This window comes from Rhopilema esculentum, chromosome 14, assembly GCF_057945365.1.
Source record: "Rhopilema esculentum isolate cy_ngs chromosome 14, ASM5794536v1, whole genome shotgun sequence".
NCBI classification, from domain to species: Eukaryota; Metazoa; Cnidaria; class Scyphozoa; order Rhizostomeae; family Rhizostomatidae; genus Rhopilema; species Rhopilema esculentum.
In genome coordinates, this window is record NC_142828.1 from 6450313 (window position 1) to 6473374 (window position 23062).

The 23062-nt window shown below is 36.3% G+C and overlaps 2 protein-coding genes across 4 annotated transcripts in view; both read right to left on the minus strand.

Moving 5' to 3' along the window:
* Positions 1–415: 415 nt before the first annotated feature.
* LOC135696545 (uncharacterized) lies at positions 416–15549 on the minus strand. The gene is made up of 8 exons (XM_065215969.2): positions 15216–15549; positions 8746–10045; positions 8385–8490; positions 7192–7273; positions 6960–7030; positions 4626–4721; positions 3559–3699; positions 416–2095 (listed from the first exon to the last, which is right to left on the minus strand). Exons 2-8 carry the CDS (start codon positions 9805–9807, stop codon positions 2046–2048), a joined length of 1608 nt encoding a protein of 535 aa, XP_065072041.2. The 5' UTR covers positions 9808–10045; positions 15216–15549; the 3' UTR covers positions 416–2045.
* A 2760-nt stretch (positions 15550–18309) lies between these two features.
* The window catches only part of LOC135696544 (uncharacterized), a 52973-nt gene continuing 48220 nt past the window's right edge, over positions 18310–23062 (minus strand). For all 3 annotated transcript variants that reach the window (XM_065215967.2, XM_065215964.2, XM_065215966.2), the window contains one exon: positions 18310–18620. In XM_065215967.2, coding sequence (XP_065072039.2) covers positions 18521–18620 — 100 coding nt within the window. In that variant the 3' untranslated portion in view covers positions 18310–18520. The remainder of the gene's footprint in view (positions 18621–23062) is intronic.

Genomic DNA, 23062 nt, shown 5'->3' on the forward strand with positions numbered 1-23062 from the left:
AAACGCAAAGACTCAATAATTTGGCATGGAATAGACGAGTTACAGAATCGAACTAAACCGAACTGATCCGAACTAAATCGAACTGATCCGAACTAAACCGACATGCAATCAAGCCGACCTAAGCTCAAGGGGCAATTCACAATCCAAAAAAAATGGCGTACGATATTTCCACAATAACAAAACGACCTAGAGGGATTTTCTGACAAAGCAAAAGATTTTCACCAAAGTTGTAAGAGATTTTCATTACGAGATGTACGTGTGATTCGCCCCTCGTCTCTGTCTATATAGGTGCACTTTAATGCTGCTTAAATTTTGCTGTTATAGAAAAAATGAGAAATATAATCATTGTTTGTTCACCTAGATGGAGGATCATGGAAAAACTTCCAACCAAGCTAAAGTACAGATGACAGAAAAATTTCATAAAATAGAAATATTCTTTATAAAAAAATCTAAAGATTGATGATCTTCGTTTATAATTCAACGCCTTTACAATAAATAAAGGATTAAAAGTGATCCACTTGTTACACAGAGTGCGAATTTTCACTGTCTAAATTTTATAACTGTTTCAATACAATAACGGTTTGGCATTGATCCAAACGGATGATATTAATTCAAGCATATTTGCAGATACTTAATCAGATAGTGTTGGGCTCTGAGAAAAAGGTAAATACTGGAAAAAAATTAAAAAACCCAATCGCAAACCTTAGGACGACAACTAAGGACATGAATATCTTTAAACCTGAAATTAAAACGATGGAAAGCGAAGCTGAAAACGTTTTGTACTTATTTTACAACCAATGTTAAGATCTTCAAAGAAACTGACGCATAGTTTTTAGTCCACGATTCATTGAAAACTTGGTGTCAATTCAAGCATAAAAAAATCTAAAAAACCTGGATGAAAAATCCATTCCTCCAGAATGCTTTTGTAGAATAACTTATAAGGTCTGGTGCAAAGATGTTTCCACTTGAAAGGAACGTGAAACTAAAGCCTCTGCACTTCACTGTTAAAGATACTAGCGTTAAAGGTTGCCAATATCCAGCATTGGCAAGGTTAAAAATCTGTCAGAGATCAGGAAATACATGAGACTAGAAGGTAGAAATATTTTGGGGAGTGAATTTCAAGAGTCTCTGCATCATTCAGAGCGCGATCTTTAAGAAACACGCTAGGACACTTAGGTACAAAAATCCCAATGATACAACAAAGCAAAGTTTTTTCATACAGCTAATACTTTCAAAAAATTTTGCAGTAGGTTTCCAATATGTTCACACAGTTGTTTAAACTTTACATTTTGTTGTCTAAATCATGTTATTTAGTTGTTACTAGAACCTTTCCTCTTCAAGTTAAAAGAGATAACATAATTCTATAAAATCATATTGATTAGATTTCGAAATTTTAATTTGAATCAATATGTAACTAACGTGTATCATTTTAATAAAACCCAATTGGAAGAACTGACATATCCCAAAGGCAAAAAAGGCAGTCTACTTGACTGGCGAAAAGACCTTGGATTTTGCTCGACGATCTTCCGCCCAGGAAGCATGAATCTAACCACTCCACCAAGGTACCACCTCGCCAGAAAGATGATCCAACAGCTTAACTGAGTCACTTCACAAGCCACAGGACGGGACATTAACGTGAAATTTAACCCAATTTCTTTGTAGAAATTCCTTGGGTTTTGAATCTCTCAACCTGTTTTATTCATGCTTTTAGTTAATTAGCCAACATTTGAGCAGACCATTTGATTAGACCATTTGAATGTAAGAAATACGTAACTCTGTTTTTAAGAAGCAAGAGTGCTCATGTAACAGTGCAGAGTAGTAAGATAAGGTAACCTTTAATATGCATTTGGTATAGGGCAAACATTAAGAAGTTTAGCCAAGCTACTGCAGAATGTCTAGATAGAAGAGAGTTCCCAACATAGTTCTTCTTACATCGATGTACCAAAGTTTGAAGGGGTCATTAAAACAGCCACAGAAACCCATATAAGAAATCATCGGAACCAGTTCTACTTTGTTGAGCAAACCTTTTTTATCTTTCGGTAAAGCTAATCTCCCCAGGCATCAGCTCTTTGCTTCTGTTCCATCTTTTTACGATCTGTTTATAAACAAATGGTTAAAACATTTCAATTCTATTGACATTCGGTGTAACCTTATGCTTGGATATAAATAGGATACAGATACGGGTGAAGACTGGATGTAGATGAGATTATAGCATCTTAGTACCTGCAAGATTGGATGTAGATTATATTATGTTTTGTTACTAACAAAATGACATGGGCTTTATCTTGGAACATTCCAGTTTAAAGAACAACGGAACATTGAATTCAAAGCCTAAATACAGGACAGACGGTGTTGAGACCATTTTATCCCACTCCCCAGAGATATCAAAATACAGAAAACAAAGTTTGAATAGGCAGGGTGAGGGTTAGATCTTAAACTGTACATGCATTTTATCTGGCATATTTTTAAGACATGTCTCAACAGTTATCCCTGGGATGGTAGAAGAGCCCAAGCATATTTCTCGCACTAAAACAAAATATCTGATATAATAGAATGGAAGACTAACTTAGACTCAGTGGTACTTTCAGTTATCAATAAAGAAGGTGATGAGATATGGGTCAAAGATTTAAGTCCTAAAACCATTGAAACAAGGGAAAATGTTATTAATTTAAGCAAAGAGGCAGCCAATATCTTAAGCTGGCAAATGGGTGCTTTGTTGTACTTAACAATTATTTCAGGTTGTATACTGGCAACCTTTGAATAAACGGAATTGAATTAAACCACTTTTTGACTTGGAGATGTTTCTGGACGGGGATTCTAGGGGAGGCTTAAATGAGGGTGAAAGCTAATAAACATTATCTGAAAGTCACTACAGCTCTTTTAAAAAGCATTTTTAATTTTTCGCATTCAGTGTGAGAAGCAAAAAATTTTGCAAGACAATATTGAAAACAAAAATTTCTTCGGTTATATCAGTTTTCTTTTCAGTTGAACATCTTACTTCGGTTAAAGACAATGTAATTAATTCATGTATATAAAAAATGGCATGTTGGAATCGGGGCTTGTTCGAGGGTGGAGCCTTATTGAGAACAGTCACTAAAATAGGCCACCAATGAGGGCTTAAAGGAAGGTGGGGTGGCAAAGTGAGGATTTACTGTTAGCCACTCAGTTTGTCATTAAGCATCCTTCAAAGCATCAAGTTGCACAGTGTCAAGCACGATGACAATGGTCGATTTACAACACCGTATTAAGTGCTTGGTTAGTTAATCCACCAAGGGTTGGAAGGACTCCTCGTACGAGTACTCCAGCTACATGCAGCTTTCATCGTGGTTCCATTAGTTCTTCCACTAAAGCACCGTACAAAAGTATCAACGCATTTACAATCGCAATATTCAAATATAATGAGAAATTTTGAGATTTGCTCGATTTGTAGTTTGGAGTTGACAACATTACTGGGTAAATTCGGCATCTACATATCTTCGTCAGTATCAGTCATAAGATCGTTATTAGATATATAACGTAAAATGACAAGAATCAAATTAGAATTAATGCATAGCAGACCTTTGGCCTCCTTGAGTTTTTGTCTTTCCTTTTCTCGTTGTGCCTTCGAAGTATTGCTTTTGACACCCAGGGCCGACGTTACTAAATTTCTAGCAACAGTGGCGGTCGTTTCTGGTCTTGGTTTGTACGGAAGCAGCATATCTAGTAAAAAGAAAAAGATATTGAAATTATTATACTCTGTGAACTGGTTTTGATACCGTAATGCTCATTTACTCATACAACCTAAGACATCATAGAATTATAATCCTTGCCAAAACAGTTTGATTGTTTCCCTTGATGGCATGCAAACAGACGAAGCAAGTTCTTTACCAAAATTTTACTAATGCTTCACAAAACTACCTTAACAAAATACCACTGTTGCTACGCAAAATGTAGACCCACCTCCCTCCCCCTTAAGTGTTAATTTTTTCAATACTTTCGTCCAGCTTTCACTGAAAATATTTTACCTTCAGCATCAAAATAGCGAGACTGAACAACATTGTTATGGGGGGAGGGTGTTGAAGGGGTTAAAAAAAAGCTTCAGCTTAGCGTAAGTCTTCTAACAACTTTGGCAAGAACTGCAGCTTCGAAAGGGAAGGGGAATGCCAGTCCAAACTTCAGTTCTGACAAAGAGGTGAGTAGCTCTGACATATCTGAGTACCCTTTGGGCGCAATTAATCAAAGCTTCAATTGAGGCGATTTGTATTTAGGTAAGGCTTTACTTATGCACACGTAAGGGTTATGACGTTAAAAAGGCCGTCAATCTAAGGGTTCTTGGAATCAGTTAACTGACTAACTCAGGTAGGTGAGCTTATCTCTCAAAATTCATGTTCCATCACCGACAAAGTTCAAAATCCAGACGCTATAGCCCCTATCCCCTGTTACGCTTGCTAATTAGTCCCTTTCGATCAATGACTAGTACTTTGAATATAAATTAAACACCACAATCTTTTTCAAAGAAACTGACATAGATAGCCTCACCAGCAATTAAAATTCGATAAGCTTGAAAGTACCGAGCACTAAGAAAAACATGATAGCTTTTGGATTATAAAACTTGATAGCTTATGTTGAGAAAAGTTTTTAGTTACCTTTAAAGGATCTGGCTTTCAGCTTTGTGGCTTTCGTTCCTTCAACGATTTGCCGGACTTTCATCTGAATAAAATTCATTTGCATGGCTTGCTGGGCTAGAAACAAAAACTCGCTGATAAAGGCTTCCTTTTTACTTAAATGTGCGTACAAATATGTAAAAGTGGTGGCTGAGAGAAGCGATTCAAGCATCTGTTATAACGATAAACAATATTTCTGTTTTATAAGATCAAAAACAATAAGTTTAATTTGTTTGAAGCTACAGGACCGTAACTACTCTTGTTGTTGTTGTTGTTGTTGTTGCTGTTATTGGGGGCTTGTAACCCTCCAAAAATCATAAATATTTTTTAATTCCTTTGCAAAAGGTAAAGATTAGTCCGGTATTCGATATCAAACGTTGGGGAATGCATTGTTGGGGGCGCATCAGCCTGAGCCCCGACTTTATGGTAGGGGGGCCAGTTCTTTTTCACGTCGCTTTTTACCTCCCTAGTATGCTTCAACTAGATGCCCAATTTTCAGCTGAGTGAACTGAGGGCCGTCCCAATGGTGCCCCCGAATGATTTTTCTTTCTACGGTAATGTAGACTGATATGTGTTAATTTGCTATGTGTTAATTAATCTCGTTATTGGTATCTCCGCTATAAAAATGCATACGCCCAATCTTGAATGGGGTTGGGATTGAGGTGCTGTGGTTAAGACCAGGTACTCTGTATCTATGCTACCCGCCGTATGCTTAGACGTTTGTTTCAACACAACTGTCGAGGATGGTAGTATAACAGCCCATGAATAACCAACAAACCCAAGACATATCTTTGTGTCAATTCATCTAGTATGTAATTGACTACAAGGTTTATTAATACCATAGTTGCATTATTTGAAAGTCCCTTGTTTGATTTCAATATCCGCAAAAAATAAAATGAAAAATGGTCAAAAAATGGTTTATCCTCTCTCTAAGGATAATGATCGATTGCCACACCGCTTAAGCATGTTTTAAAGTTGGCTACAAACATCAAAGCTTTATTTCAGAATAGAAAGAGAAGCGATTGGTCATCTCGGATAAGAATATATTAATTTAATCGCCACTGTAAGTTTCAAAGAGTGTTAGCCGCAAATTGATACTAAATTGTCCTGCATAACAGATGGTCTGTGACTACAGGCTCGTTTACCGTGAGACTGTCACAAATACATTTACAACAAAAGACCCCGGACGTTTATATTTAAAAGATAACGCCAAATAACATAAAATCAATATGCGAGAGACCGCACGATGCATATTAAGTAAAATAATCACATTACATAGGATAGGATAGGATAGGATAGGATAGGATAGGATAGGATAGGATAGGATAGGATAGGATAGGATAGGATAGGATAGGATAGGATAGGATAGGATAGGATATGATAGGATAGGATAGGATAGGGTCGGATAGGATAGGATAGGATAGGATAGGGTCGGATAGGATAGGATAGGATAGAGTAGGAAAGGATAGGATCGGATGGGATGGGATAGGATCGGATGGGATAGGATTAGGATAGGATGGGATGGGATAGGATTAGGATAGGATAGGATAGGATCGGATAGGATAGGATATGATAGGATAGGATAGGGTCGGATAGGATAGGATAGGATAGGATAGGGTCGGATAGGATAGGATAGGATAGGATAGAGTAGGAAAGGATAGGATCAGATGGGATGGGATAGGATCGGATGGGATAGGATTAGGATAGGATAGGATGGGATAGGATTAGGAAAGGATAGGATAGGATAGGATAGGATAGGATAGGATCGGATGGGATAGGATTAGGATAGGATAGGATGGGATGGGATGGGATAGGATAGGATAGGATAAGAAGGGATGGGATCAGTGGCGGACACTTGGTCAAATATTGGGGGGGCAAGCCTATTGTTTTAATAAGATGACGTCACATTTCCCATTGTTTTAGAACAAAAGACCATTGCTCTCTAAAGTAATGGGGGGCGGTCGCCCCCCCTCGCCCCCCCCCCAAGTGTCCGCCACTGGATGGGATAGGATTAGGATACGATAGGATAAGATAGGATAAGATAGGATAGGATAGCAAAGCATAGCATACGATAGCATAGCATGGCATAACATAGCAAAGCATGATAAAATAAAACATTACATTACATGACGTAAATTAACAAGAGAAAAACAACATAGGAAAGCCAACTGAAAGCCATACAACTTAAGGAGATACCAACGGATAACATGACACGACGTAGAAACGCAATAGGCCGGCAACTACAACGTCTGTTTAGATTTCCATCACAAATTGACGTTATTTGACGAATCTATAATGACGTTATATAGCATTTACCTTGAAATGTGCTGGAGAATATCCCAATAGCATGCGTGTCATCAACCCATTTAATGTCGAAATCTTTAAGCCTAAAACGAAAAATTTGGGCTTAAGGATCCGATATCAAAGATGCGTACGTTACAAAATAGTTATTAGGAAAACTGCACTTTTCACAGAAAATAAATTTATCCGAATGTAATTTTTTCCATAAGGTTGAATTCATTAGAGGCATGGGAAACAAGCCACTTACCCAGCTGTTTGAAGAGCCAAAGAAATATCTACGGTTTTCAAACTGGGTGAGAAATCATATATCTCCACGAGATGGCTGTAGTCTAAGAAGAAAACAGACATTGTAAAAAAACATTTAAAAAAGTGAGATGGTGGAGAAACTAAAGACAAATTTTTTAACTTAACTAAGGGCACTGATAATTACTCGACACTGGATCAGTATACAATCTTCGATGCATTTGTATTTTTTGTCACTCGGCAACAATTTTCGTCTTATTACTGGACTTTAGAGTTCCTTAATTGATAATTTATGGAATAAGCGTTTATTTTATAGAATCCCGAAGCCACGTGTGTGGGCAGACAAATCTATTAGTTTGCAAAGCAAATTTCATCTGATTCAAAAATCTTTTATACATTTTTACGCAAGGCAAATGAAATTTGAGTATCTAAATACTAAAGTTCAATATAATGGCTTCTCGGCATCTACGATAGAATCAAAAGCTGATTTGATTGAACGTTAAACAACATGCACTGTAAAGGGGGGGGGAAGGGGGATCCGCAAGTCTGGTATTCTCAAAAACAATGTTTAAGGCAGAAGCTATATATAAAAATAAGATGAACCTCCTAGTACGTTGCTGGAAAAAGTGGCAGGGTACACATGCAAAGAAAAAAGTGCCAAAAATGACACTTTAATATCTCGCTGAACGGTCTTCAGGCAAGTTTCAGATTGACGATTAGAAAGATTTCTTATTGCAACTTTCCACACATTCGTGTAGTTATCAACGTATAAAGATAAGACATACATTTGGAATTGAAGCTTTAATTTTCCGTGCTACTTTGAACTTTGCAGTTCCAGTAACTTACTTGCTTTAGTGCACATGCAAATCACTCAATCAAACACCATATTTTCCTTTGTAGCAATGCAACTTTCTTTAGAGGGGGAGAGGGCTATGGTCGACTACGGAATCTTAGTTGCGTAAGGTACTTGGCAACAATTGCACCTTATCACAAAACAAAACGAAACGAACCGGACGAAATGTATTTTGTGTTTGTAACGTCGACTGATAAAAGAAGAGTTTTGGAAATGGGAAAACACTCCTCTGTAGAAGGCACAATAATACAGAAATTTTAGAAGGGTATGATGAAAACAGACGTAGAAATTAAAAGAGACAAGACATTAGCTTGAATCAAATGAAAGTATTGATGGCCATTTACCGTTTGCGTCTAACTGTACAGTCTGAGGCTCAAAGCTGTAGTAATCTATCTCTGGTTTTTCTGCCACCAGGACTATTGGGTCGCTGATTCCAGTTAGCTTTTTAAGCTATGAATAACAAAAGAACATTAAAACAATCAGCATAAGAAATGTAAGCACTCGATGGCTAAGGTGACTCGCCATTTCTTATCGTCATCCATATGATTTTCGGCTAAAAGAAATGACAGGAATTGACTGTCTATTCAGTCAAAAACCTTGATTAAATCTATAGACTAATAGATAAATTACTGGGTATAAAGCGTATACCTTATCGGAGAAAAAGAAATCGGGGTAAAGGATAGTTGAGGAAACGCTAAAACTTACCTCGTCCAGTGCGTCTTCCTTTAAACAGTCACCTTCTTCACTCCATTTCAACTCCCAGTCGTCATCACTGCCTGCCATGCCGCCATCGGTCTTCTTCACTTGATCCTCTGTCTCTGGCTTTTCTCGCTCCACTTTTGAAGGACTCTCAGTCTTTGTCTCAACCTTTTTCTGCTTGACTTTATTCGGTTTCCTGGCTACCTTCATTTTACGAGCACCCGATTTACTTTTTTGAAAACTATCTCCAGAGACCTTTGAATCCTTGCGCTTATCAATAACATCTTTCTGGACACTTTCGCCATCATCACCCTTTCCAGAAGCTCCAGTTGATTTTGTTGATCCAGAAGGAACAGTTGCATTACCATCGTGTACTAGGACGGCACTATCGCTTTCAGATTTGCAATTGTCAATTTTAGGAAAAACATCATTTTTGTGTACAGATCTAGCACTATCGATTAAAGCAATGGACTTCTCATCTGGTATTAATGGTGGCAAAGGGTTTCTATCTTCAGAAACGTCTTGAGTATATTTACTCAAACGTGGACCGAGGTTTTCCAAGACATTTCGCAGAATCTCGCGACACAGCTGTTCAGAGAAGCCATCTTTCAAGCAAGCAACATCTTCTGCAGTATTTTCTTCCAACAATTCACAGGAGACATTATCTTGATCTTTTTCCAGTACTTCATTGTCACTACACGAAGTGGTCCCGAAATTATTCAAGGAAGTGGTCCCGAAATTGTTTGGATCTTTACAAGTGAAATTTTCCTCATCCTCAGATCTATTAACAGCAAATGTCTTCGAGCTGTTTGGTTCCACCTTGGAACCGAATGAAGGTGATGGGTGGTGATTAGCATCTACATTACACTGGCCCTCAAACAACTGATTTGAATTTTTTATGACACAAGGGTCTTTCTGGCGCTCTTCTTTCTCTGAAATCTCATCGCCAAACGTAGAAGCCGGAAAATCAGAAACAGTAACAGCATCTGGAGCGCAGGTTTCAAGTTTAGCGGTTGAATTCCTTCCTTCGTCTATATTTTCAAGGATAGCGTCATTTTTCGCCACCATATGACATTCAAGATCCACTCTATTCGCAGGGCACTTCGCAGCGCAAGTCTTTGTTAACGAACATACTTTATTTTCACTTTGTGCTACGTCATATTGTGCTATACCCTCATTGTGTGCTTGGTTAAAAGACAGCGATTTGCTTTTCTTAGTAGAAACTTTCGGTGAAGAGCTACGAGTAGTTGGTGTTTTTCTGTGTCTTGGTACGTAAAGCTGTTGGTCTGGTTTTCGTGGGGTCACTCTGCGGAGATAAAAGCTATTAAAGACTGAGGAATTTTCAAAAGATTTTGTGGGTTGCAAAATTCGAAATCAATCAAAGAACCTCTTCTATTTGGTATTAAGTTTTTTAATAAACTAAACAGAAATTCAAAGTGCTGAATAATGTTTGTGCAGTGGGCTTTTGGGATAAAAAGTGTTGGAATTAATCTGTGGAATTAAATGTGTGTTGATGGAAGAACCCAAGAAATACAAACAGGCCTATAAAAATAACAAGCCTTTTGGCATAACAAACAGGGTAGCTGTATTTCAATATTTGATTTTTCTTATAATTTGGAGGGTAAACTAAACAAACTTTTAACAAAAATCACGAAAAAGTGTAGTTGTTTGCGGCACATTTAGATGTATCTAGAGGTAACATAGCAAGAGAGAATCAAAAAAAATGTTAACTGATTAAGTATTATCTGTCACATCAACAATGATGTTTATGTGGGGATAAAGAGTATTGGAAATAGATAACCAATGGGGTGTCCCCCACTTTGATGCATTTTGATGCACTAAAATTTCTCAAGTAATTCATTTTGTTTACTTGACAACTACCGTTTGGTTTTCTTGTCTTCATCCATGCAGCTCTTCAGAAAACACTTTGTTCTATCTTTATTAAATGTAGTTGTATATGAAATGCTTGCTCTGGGTACCCATCTGAAAAAGACACATTTAGTGAAGAGTGTAAATGGCATTAGATGGTACTTTACAATCATGGAGCAAGGAAATGTCAACATGGTTACTTAATTTTCATATTATCTCAAAACTGTGCTTATTCTTATCATAACGTTTAGTATATTGCCATAACGATTATTTTCAACCTACCAAATTCTGCCATGTGATAGCTACGTTATCACAATAAACAAATATTTTAAAACTTTTTGCCTACAATAATTCTAAAATTTGAAAACTACAACAAAAAGCTGCAAAAACACTATTACAGCATTTTAAATTACGTCTGAAATGGACTGTCTTTATGGTAAAGCAAATAAATGAGGAACATTTTATGCTTGTGGTAGCAGCCAGACAAAATTAATTTTTGTCTTTATCAAGATTACATGAAAGTTGATATATATGAGTTTAAAAAAAATGTTACACCATATAAATTACCAAAGTTAAGACATATGCATGACTGAAATGACATGCTACTAAAAATACAGGGCAAAAATACTACAAGAATGAAAACGTTTCAAGTAAAGGATTTTTCATCTTAAAGAGAGCCACTTGGAGCTGGCTCAGCTCATAGCATCAAACTACCATTCCTGCACAAGTGAAATCTTTAAATCAAAACAAAAAGCTTTCTACAGTTAAAATTATGTAATTTCCATGGCTTTCCTTATTATTAGGTTTTTTTTAAGTATTAGCTTGAATCCCTTGCATAAGCAAAAGGACTAACGTTTGACTGAAACAAAGGTCTACTAACTGCATAAGTGTTTAATTTAGCTCCAGCAACTAACTTGGGGCTCAAAGAAAAGCAATGTGCATCTGCATCATTTTGACCTGGCTCAAATTTGCATGCATAATTGACTAGAAGGATTGCAAGCTTGGCACAATGTGTGAAATGCAGACTCACTAAAAGAAAGACTGATGTACTTGGCTGTTTTCCCTTTAAACAGGAGACAAACAAGGCTTCTCACAATGAGCAATTAAAAGCTGATAGACAAGGCTGTGTTGCCAAACTTTCACCCAGAGTGGGGAGAGTTGCCAGCTCTCAGTAATTCCAGGCGTAGAAATCACGAGGTGTGGTCTCATTGAGAGGAAGGACCAGGACACTGCTCGATAGGCATAGCTTCTCAGTGTCCTAAAAACTACCTGCGGATGCTAGGTAGCAACAAATTCAAATACAAATACAAATGCTGCTCATATGACTAAGAGATAAAATTCAATTTTACTGTTTCAAAATGTAAATATAAAAAAGGCTGTTGATATTGTTTTGAAATAAAAGGAATGAAGAGGAATTTATTTAGCATCTGAAAACATAAAATCATATTATCACAATACAACATAATAATCAGTCTTTGTAATATGAGGCGTTCAATCGCACAGGCATGCCTCCAAACACGCCCTGATTATCCAAGGTGTGCAAACCATCCCACACGCAAAACAAAGAAATTGCCATAAAACATAATTTATGTTTCTAAGATTTCTAAAGCAGATAATGGCGGGATTTTTAAAGTAAATCAAAGTCGCCAAATTTAAAGGCAGTTCTGTCATTTTCCAAAGTATTGTTAAAGTATTCCCATACGGGATATGGACTGACGGAGAAAGATAAAATATCTTGAAAAGGGCAACAGTGCTCTATCTTTTGAAGAGCAGAAAGCTTGATAGTGGCATTGGTATGTTGAAGAAACCTAAGCGAGAGAAAGAGGGATAAACTGAAGAAAGCTCTTAGAAAGAAGAGTCGATGACTGTACTGTTTTTTAATTATTTTGAACTGTTATTGAACGATTTTCAAGATAAATAGCTGTAAAAGCTTGTTTTTGGGTTCAAAAAAAGTGTGTTTATTTCAACCTTTGTGTCATTTTCTACCCATGCCTTCTAATTTGATTGTTCACTCAATTCCATATTGTTGTGAAAGGAACACCAATCAAATGGTATAAAGATTTTTTTGAAGAATATATGTTATGATATCCACTTTGTTAACAGTGATACTGCATGGCCATTTCTTGACAATGAATGGTAATTTCTATGAGCAACTGAAATTTTTTCAACCCAGATATCTTTAAATGAAAACAGAAAGATTACATTATCACATCCTAGAAAATGTATTAACTAATTCAATTTAACATCTTTAAAGAAGAATAAGAACAGTTTCTCCGTCAATTTCCTTGGTTTCTGTTCTGTTTGTAACACAAAAGGTCTTTTTGAAACCAGCACCCTATAGTTCTTGACAACAGGAATGATAAACGACCAATAAAAAAGCAGTCCACATGGCAAGCCATTGCATGCACAAAGTAGTCAAGAGGTGCCAAACGATGATTCAAGATAACTTTGATGAAACTTAAATCACCTTCTCAAATGACTGCAACATTATGTTTTATAGGACTTACACAAGATTTAAAACCAATTTATTGATTTAAAACCAAACCAATAACCTCTGATGACATTTTCTACCGGATTTTACCCAGTTTCTTGGAGTTTTTCTTACACAGTCTCAAAAAGTAAATTTTACAAGAACAAGATTACAAACTAGACGATGCCAATGGGAGCATGATAGGCATGGCTATCCGTTGACCTTAACAAAAAACAAAACAGTAGCACCAAAGGCTAAAACGGCCTAAGAACTGGTCAAATGATACTGTATTACATAAAAAATGATAAAATATTATACCCAGAGGTGTTGTGCCATGGAAGCTCAGACCCCATTGTCAATGGCAAAGAGAGCCAATTTCTAAATTTGCTATTGTTTTTTACAACATTTTTTGCTATAGCCTTCCTTGTTTTTACCATAGCTCTACATCCCTGAGCATATCATATAGGCCTTCTGTTCAGATGGAAACACTAATGGCTAGGGTATGAGATGATAACAGTGCTGTGTTCTGTGTAAAACACTTTATGTTTGGATACGATTTGACAAGGAGACTACTTTTTGTTTTACAATGATGAAATAATCTAATTATAGCCCCCTTATCCTGGCCCACAAAGCCATTTCAGATGATTAGGAAAGGGTTTTTCAAATTATGAGGGCTCAAAAAAACATGAATTGGATAAATGGAAAATTCTAAACATCTTTCAAGGGTTAATGTTTTTTTTCATAATCTTATGCTTTTAGGTTTCACATTGAATTTCTTATTTAACATTCCTCCCAAGCATGCTTTCAAGGAAATTTTATTTAGAGCAACGTAATAGACTGGGCAGTGCACACCTTGAGTTCCTTAGGAGCTTCTTTTATGGAGCACCTTCATTTTGCTGAGAGCAAGGCCTAACTGTTTGCTTGCAGAGTCTACACATGACAGCCAGCTACAACTTCTACAGCTTTCTGAATCTTACACATTTTCAAAATCATTTTCTGGGGACTTGCATCAGTAAACAAAAACAATTATCAATATTTCTATTTTTATTCCAGTAGACCAGGGAACTTTATTTTCTTTCTCTTTGTCTAAATTTTTATGCCAAGCAGCCAGTCATATTGGTGGATTTCAACAAATTCACGAGCTCTTGCCATTTTCAAAATTCAAATGTTTCTTAATTTTTCAGAGTACTGAAATTTCTAAATTTTTTCTGACTGCCTAAGACTTGCTTTCTACAAAGCTTTCCCCTTTTTACAAATTCTTTATCTGGTCTTGACTTTTTCTGTTGTTATTATTGGTAGCCTGTAATGTTTCAAAATATTGTAAGTTGTTTTATGTTTTGTGAATCAATATATCTAATTAATAGGCTCACCCTTAGTCAGTAATTTCTAGCTACAACTTGTTATTATGACCTTGAGTTTCCTTCACTGATCATTATTTTTTTACTTTGCCATTCTATATCTATACCTATTTGGATGTACCTTCCATAAAAGGACAATTCAATTCCATATACCCTAACAGCTGGAACACTGTACGGCAGATTCTGACGAAATCTTTGGTGTGCACAAGCAAACCTTCAAGTGTGCACTTTGGTATAAACAAGTTAGTGCACATTAGTGCAAACAAGTCCCAGATTGGAATTTTTCCCTTGCATGGGGGATAAATCTCCAGCGCATATCAACTATTGGCCACAGTTGCAGTCGTGCAATTTCTATTAAAATGATTCATCAAGCTGCGATGATTCATCCAGCTGTTTTTCTCTGAAATGTATATCCCCAAAGGTAACACACTGTATTTTAATGGAAATTAGTCTCAGCCACACAAAAATTTTATCTGTACTATTTGCAAATGTGCAATTTTTCATGGACATGAAACAGACCCCCTGCGCATCTTTCAAAGATTCCAATCTGGCAAACAACTGTTCTAGAGCTTGAGGATATCAATTTAGAAGCGAAAACAAACGAAGATAAGAAAATGTACATGGCTGATAGTTTTTGCATCAGAACAGTGCAAGATGAGGTTGGAAATATAATGTTTGCAGCTCTGATAGTACCCACAGGGTAGCATTTGCCATACTCTGCAGTCTGGCCTACTAACAAGATGATGCATAGATGGTGAAAAGGGATATTGTTTGTTTACCTCGAGCAGTCTTGATTCTGGTATACAGCAGTTCTTCTCTCATTACTACCTCCTATAGAAACTGTTGAAAATCTTTGTAGCGAGCCACTTAACCAATTGTGAATCAAAAACCTGCCTCTTGGTGTAAATGGGGGAAAGACCAAAACTGTCCTTCGCGAATCTCTCACTGGCAAACGTGATAAATAGACTTTAAATTTCTCTATTTGATCTTTAACATATTCTCCGAATGTTATGTCGTCAGTTGAGAGATATGTACCGTAAAACTCGCATCTATCAAATGAGGTATCCAGCTTCAAAATGATTGGGGATTTGCTGCTTATTCCTTCATTATTGTGTTAGGCCCTTTTCGGATTTAGGACCCAGACCCTTTTTTGTTATTTCTGTTTCTTCCCCATTTATGGGAATAAGTTCTATGTAATATGTTCTTATAAGAAGTAATCGAAACGCAAAGGAATTAATATAGAGTTGGACCTCACTACAACTCAGACATAAAGTTAGGTTTTATATGACATCAAACAAAGAGATCGAATAAAAATTAGAATTTGAAATAAAAATGAAATGAAATGGATTGAAGTTTGAAATTAATAATTCATGACCGTCGAAAGCTGTAGCTTCCTAAAATTGCACAATAGGTTTTAAGACGTTTCAAACATATTATTAAACGGGGAACAACAGATATCAGATGTTTTCTTTAGGGTTTTAAGTATTTAGAGGGGTATGACACATGTGTCACAAGGGTCCGTTGGAAAATGAGGAGGTTTTTGCAATCTTAGAGAACTTTCTTGGCAAATTTTTAAACTTCTCAGCGACAAAGGATCATTTGCCAATTTTGCCGATAGTAACACCTGGACAACCCTGTTTGGAAACCCCTTCCACCCCAAAAACTGTTTCGGAAATTTGAAAGGGGGTTTATGTTTTAACCATTGGCAAAAGGTTGATCACAGAGGTAGAACGAGTAAAGTAAACCAATAGAAGTTTGAATGTCACGGATGGTCATCTGACTACCTGCAAACATTCGCCCTCTTGTTTAGTTATTTTTTAACACCTTATGACCTACGATATTGTAAAATTTCACTTCTAAAAAACCTTATCAAAGGCCTTCTTTCATGGTTTATATTTCGACTATTAACAGCTTTTGCAATCTGGGTCAAAGGACTTGGGCTGAATCCAAGGATTTAATGGATTGTTTAATAGCCAAATTACGTTTTACTGTGATCGGTTGTTCGGAACTAGCAAATGGTTTAGAACTACTTTAGAGCAACATGTGAAATTAGTTAGCCAACAAGCAATGACGAATAAATGCGAAGACACAAGGTGCCATACTTGATTCCTGATATGAAGCCAGGGGCGTCGCGACCGGGGGGTGTGGAGGGGTGTCGGGGGTGTCACATTCCCCCAATAGTATCTCGATAGGAAATTTCAGGTAAAATCCGCTCGGTGGAAGAAACGCTTCAGGTTTTTCAGAGACTTTCATGTCATAAAATCAATAAAGGATCAAGCAAAGGTAGTTGCTCCGTTGGTTAAATATGATATTCCTTGATATGAATGAAGGTAAACAAACTAATGATTTGAAGATTTGAAGATTTGAAGATTGCTTGTTTGCAATAAATCTTAAAATCCAAACCCTTTTTAGGTAAAATTGTGCCTTGTGTCAATTTCTCCTAAAGTTTCTCAGTAGAAGCGTCAACTGCAATTCACTATGAGCTTCAGATTTTTCTTAACATTCAAAAGGCATGCTAAGATGGAAAGAGGGATCTAAATTGACAACCAGTGCTGCTTCTTACCTAGCATTAGAAGTAACTGAAAACCTGGTATTTTTCAAGACCACGGCGAAATTATTGTTTTTACCTGCTGTTAAAATTTTTTTGCAAAAAAATAATAATTTTCAATAGGATTAGGAGGATTGCTTTAGTTGAATTTGCTCAAAAGAGTGCATTCTCCAGGGAACTAGAAGCATCAAAATTCGAAAATTACCTGCCTCAGGTAATAACTATATCCTTTGCTTGTCCCGATATAGAGATTTGACAAAACTATTAGGAAATTTCGTTATTATCGTAAGAAAATGAGAGTTGCGAATTATATACAGAGTTAAATTGACAAAATGTATTGCAGAGGTTTGTGACAGCAGCTAAAGAATTTCAGGCAATAACCTTTTAATCAGGATAGGGATCTGGATAGGCTGTGGCCCCCTCCCCATTTTTTGATGTGGTATCAAGGTCATGGCATCAAAAATAATGGTGGCAAACTATGTAAGGAGCCTTTCGTTTATCCCAGCACTGTTTTAGGTGTGATGTCCTTTATCCGAAAAACAGTATTTTTATTCAAAAACAGCAATTTAAGATAAATCTCAAATCAAATTCGAGCCCTACATTGGACATAGGATGTTACGAAAGTATCGAGTGAGTTGATCCTCTTGATTCCGATGAGACGCACTTTGCGATTTCAAGCTCTATTCAAGCTTTCAAAATACTTCTAATTTTTTTTGTTAAAAAAATCCTTTCCTGAAATGCTTTCCAATTTGTTTCAAATACTACATTACATCGTTACACTGAAAGGTCTTCAAGTCTTTAATTTTAGTGTTTCGTAGAATCGGACATTTTAGTTGAAATTTATTCCTGCAAAATCTATATCAGTGACCTAGACCTTTACTTAGTGCCTTCTTAAGTTAGAAACAACTTCAAGCACGACTCACTGAAAGAGTACCTGCTATGCCAGATTTGTTGCTTTTCATACCTTTAGCTCAAGCTGTATTTATCATAACTAGGGTATAAGGTTATTATCTAGTTCTAAGTTACTATGTGGAATGGGTTTTGTAAATATAGCAATTGGAAATGAAAATGCATTCCTTCTATTCCTTCGTAAAAAGTCCCGATACTAAATATATTATAGCAAAGTTCTGCTTAAGTTTGAAAAATTGATCGCCTATGTGCCAGGGTATTCTTTCACTCGCACTTATTAGAGGCATGAAAAAATATCGACTATGCACAGTTTTTGTCTGTCTGTACTGTTTCGATGAATCTCTATCTGAGTTAGAAGGGAATGGGAATGCTGCTCCATCTTATAAAGAGTAGGCCTAATCAGGAAAATGTTCATATAAAAGTTACAAAAATGTAATTAAAGTGCGAATTGAAAATACGGACCAAATACAGAGCAAAACATGTAATGGCACGTTTGGTAACCAAATGGTGCCGTGACCTGACGTAATATAATGGTTTTCATATACTTAATGTTTATCTGTGTCAGTCATTGCAAAATTAAAATAGACACGTTGCTTCAACAAAGATCGCTGACTGTACCGTTTTCTGTCAAACTATTTCGGGAGTAGAAGAGCCCTCAGCGTATGAATCAGTGATATAATCAGCTAGTTTTTCTTGTTCCTCCTGTGCTTTTCTTGCTCTGGCTCTTCTACAAAATGCAAAAAAACAAATCAAAATCAAAATAGGTTCCATTGCACACGTTATAGGGGTGTATGAAGTTCTTGAGAAAGACGGTAATTTTAGCAGCAAGCCAGATCATAGACAAACAATTCAATTCAACAAATCAATATTTTCCAATAAAACAGAGCTTCACCATCAATAAATTCTTTGCTGCTTGAATACGAGAATTTAATTGCAAACAGAGAAGAACTAAATAAATAGACTAAATAGGAAAAGAAAAGAGTGCCAAAAAAGTGAGCCAAATGAGAAGGAAGTACCAAGAGCACCGAAACAGGACAAAAATTATCAATCGGAAGGGTACAGAAAGATGAAGAAAACAAGAAGAATATTCACTGTCGATTAATATTTCATTTATTGTCTATTAATTTCTCCCTTTAATATAGAGCACAGTGTTTCAAAATCAAACCAAGTATTCCAAAATAGGGGCATAAACTTATATAATCCAAGCCAAAATCATTTCAGTTTATTGTATTAGGCAATGTTTATTACAATAGGCTGTGCTGTAAAATCGAGAGTATCTGGTCGAGAAAATGACTTGAAAGAGGCGAGAAAAAATTGCAAAATTCAGCTACAAAAATAACAAAGAGGATTGAATTGGAACCAGTTTTTTCCAACATCATAATCAATAAAATTACAAATTTTACTGCCAAAGACAGGCCGAAAGAACTAGAGACAAGGCCAATTTGTTGAACTTAAAGGATTGTATTATACAAAAAGTTGGAAAAAGAAGTATAGATCGAAATAGATCAAAGTGTCTCAAAATAATTGACTTAGCTAAACAAGACTTGGCATGCTAAGAAAAAAATTAATTAGAATTCATTTTTAGGAACTTATGAAACCTAGAAGGATTACAGAATCAATAACTTGTCGTTTATCTTTTTATCACTTGTCTAATCTTTATGGCATATTTCCAAATTGGGCTATCTATACGAAGTCAACTACCAGTCTTAATCTTAACATTGTAAGGGCATGCTACTATTTTTCAAAATGAGCGCTCACCCTAAAATGAGGACAACCAATACTTAGATGAACACGCCTTCCCTCAATGAAAGCAAACAATCTTTTAATAGCATTTTGAACCATTGAATAAAGACATCCTCCCCTCCTCCACGATGCAGATGGGCATCACCCTTATTAATATTTGGTCTAGATGTTTTATTTGTTTAGCTTGGAATGTTTGTGATAGGCCGCTAGGGCCTGTGGTTAAGCCCACACCGGGAAAAATAAGGGAGGGGCTAAAAACGACAGAGAGTAGGATCAAGTTTAATGAATGCTTTTAAATAAGACAGTTCATTAGGATATGAGAAGCAATAAGAGAGTAAAATGTTAAAACGCTCAAAAGCATTTTTTTGGGGGGGGGTAGGTTATGGGACAGAGCTCGTGAATTTGGCAGACTTACAGATCTTCTAGGAGCAATTTTTATGGAAGTTAAATTAGTAGAAGCTGACTCCGAGTGTGTTAAAGATTTAAATATACAGCTGTCATTAGTGGTATCCTGTTTCCAAGAAGTGGCAATAAATCCGTGTGTGCAGTGCCATGGTGAGATAAACTATGTGGTGCATCAAGTTGATTTGGTTAAATCATATGCAGCTACAACAATAGCTGATATGGCACTAAAAAGAGAAGATGTTCAAAACTGGGCCATCTGCAAAAAATTAAAACTTATCCCTCAATTCTGACTGCTGAATGACATGTAATTTTGACTTTCCGTTTACTAAGAACACACAGAAGACATTTTCCCAAAAAGGAATAAAACCTGAAACTCATTATAAATTTTATCTGACCAACCTAAGTTGACAGAGTAGACGTAAACGCCTCATGACTAAATGGCCATTATTTAATTCATTATTTATCAAAATTTTTCAATAATGCTGGGATGTCTTCTTGCAGAAAATGAACTTTTATCATCTGATAAAAGATGAAAATTCATTTAGAGTGAAGATCTATGCATGTTCGTCGAATAAGAACATCAATGGACCATAAAAACCACCTTTAGGAACAACAACACATGTATCAAGTAACAAATGGAAAGTTTACAGAACAGGCTTTATTCTCCATAAATAATCACTTCTGTAACACAGCTATTAGGATATACACTGTATGAATTGTTGTCAACTATGCTGATCGACAAGAGTGAAGTAGCTAGAAAGTACTAGTAGAAAGCCTGAGGTACATTTCAATCAAATAGCGAGCAAACAAAATGTAGACTTGGTACATTTTGTTGCACTGTCATTGACAATATGAAAAGAAAAGCTAATATACAACTCTTTTAAAAAAGAGGCTTAATTTATAAGGCTGAGACTTGGTAATCCTTAATAGCCAAACCAATTTACTTTATGTATTGCCATCGCACTTTATAATCAAGATTAACAGCAACATATCATATCTGAATACAACAATACTTTTAATTTCAAATGTATTACTTGATATATTAAATGTATTCAAATGGTTAATCAAGTGAAACGATGTTGTACGACCCCGCATTGTAATTTCGTTGCAAATGGACAAAATGATCAACATATCTACATTTTTTTGGAGGTCGTAGGCTGTAGTTAGGCTGAATTACACTGAAAGTGTCCCTGAAAATAATGTAAAAAGTTTTTGTTCCGCCAAAAGGGGTTCAGTCAAAACTTAGCCCCACCCCTAGCCACACCCTATTTGGCCCCGAAAATCAGTGATTTACGCTGTTTTGTGCAGTGATGAAAATTCCTTAAATTAATGCCTGTCCCGTAGTGTTTTTAAAACATGCGCAAATCTGAGAATAAACCCTATTACACAAAATGTGTCCGCGGAAATAGTGCATAGCGTAATATACCAACTATTCAAAGATGAGCTTAAATGTTTTTCATATCCTTGATGATAGAAAGAAAGATTAAGATTGTAAGGACACGCTGACTCGGAACAAAACTGACAACAAGAAAACAGAAAGCGATGAGCTCAAATGGCCTGCAAAAAAGCAGTTTCTCATGCGCACAAAGACATTTTTTCCAGCCAACTTTTATCAAAAATATTAGATGGTCATTAGAGGATACAAGGGTTAGGTCACAAGTTGACAGAAGTTGAAACGACGAAGCATCTGGAGTGTCTTGGCTTGACAGACAGGTCATTATCTTCTAGCTTTTGGATCAAATTTACCTTTATTCTGTTTTAATAGAAAGAAACATTCATAGACAGGATCAAATGTCACATTGGTGCTTAAAAATAAGACTTCGCCTTTCACTTCAACACTATATTTTTGGGGGTGATTTTAAAACACATTTTATGTTTGGGTGTATGAACAATATATATTCAAAATAATTAGGACATACATGTAACTTCATTTTTTACAACTCCTTGAAAAAGTCAATTATTAATTAGGATATGCCGCGTTTGGCTAGCCTGTGTTCCAGACCCCTAACTTCAAAGTAGAGCTCTACTTTCAAGTTAGGGGTCTGGAGCACAGGCTACGTTTGGCTGATTGCGTCATTATCCAATCCAAGTATTAGTACTAGATATTTCTATGATATTTTATGACCCAGTAAATACTGAGTACTCTATGACCGGGTGGCTTAGATATGAACAAGATCCCCAATATCAGTTATACGGAAAGGTTGGTTCAAAAACAATTCATATTTTACATGCAGAAAATTTGGACGTAAAATATATTTCCTACGTAGAGATTTATGAAAGGAATGACAATTTCGTGCAGGAGAATTGCTGCAAACTCCAAAATTAATCAGAGTCAGTGCGGAGAAAAGCCTAACCGTTTGCAAGACCGTCTAAAGTAGTCTCAAAGCCGTAGCAAGAGAAACCTGTTGGGAAATGAAGCCTATTTTGTAACAAACCGATTTTGATCGGGTTGTGACCATGGGCGTTATCAGTGGTTAGATAACAGGCACAACGGTAAACGCAGTATAGCATCTACTATAAGCATTTACCATATATCTTGACAAAACTTAATCCAGAAGAGGACGCTACACACCAGGGTGCATTCCATGTCAACTTTATGCCGAAGGTCCGCCGGGGCATTTGTTTAGGTACGCCAAAAATATAAAAGCAGTTGAGTTAGTAAAACTGTAAATATTGTTGTGCAAGACAAAGAAAATTGATTATTAGAGAAAAATGTGGTGTATGAGTCTTTGTTTTACGTTAACTATGTACATGGCTTCATGTTTAGCATGCCAACTAATGAAAATTTTAAGTACACCAAAAAAAATTTTTATTGGTTTCTACGCCGAACGCCGAAAAAAACCTGGGTGTACGCCGAAGATCTTCGGGCCTAAGTACATGGAATGCACCCTGGGCTACACGCCATTCTTCTGAGGACATTTCTACACACAGTCATATGTCTAAAGGCATTAGATTTCAGAAGCCCGCCGCAGATATTCCTGATTGATTGTCTTCGATCTGCAAGATTTTTAATTACACTGG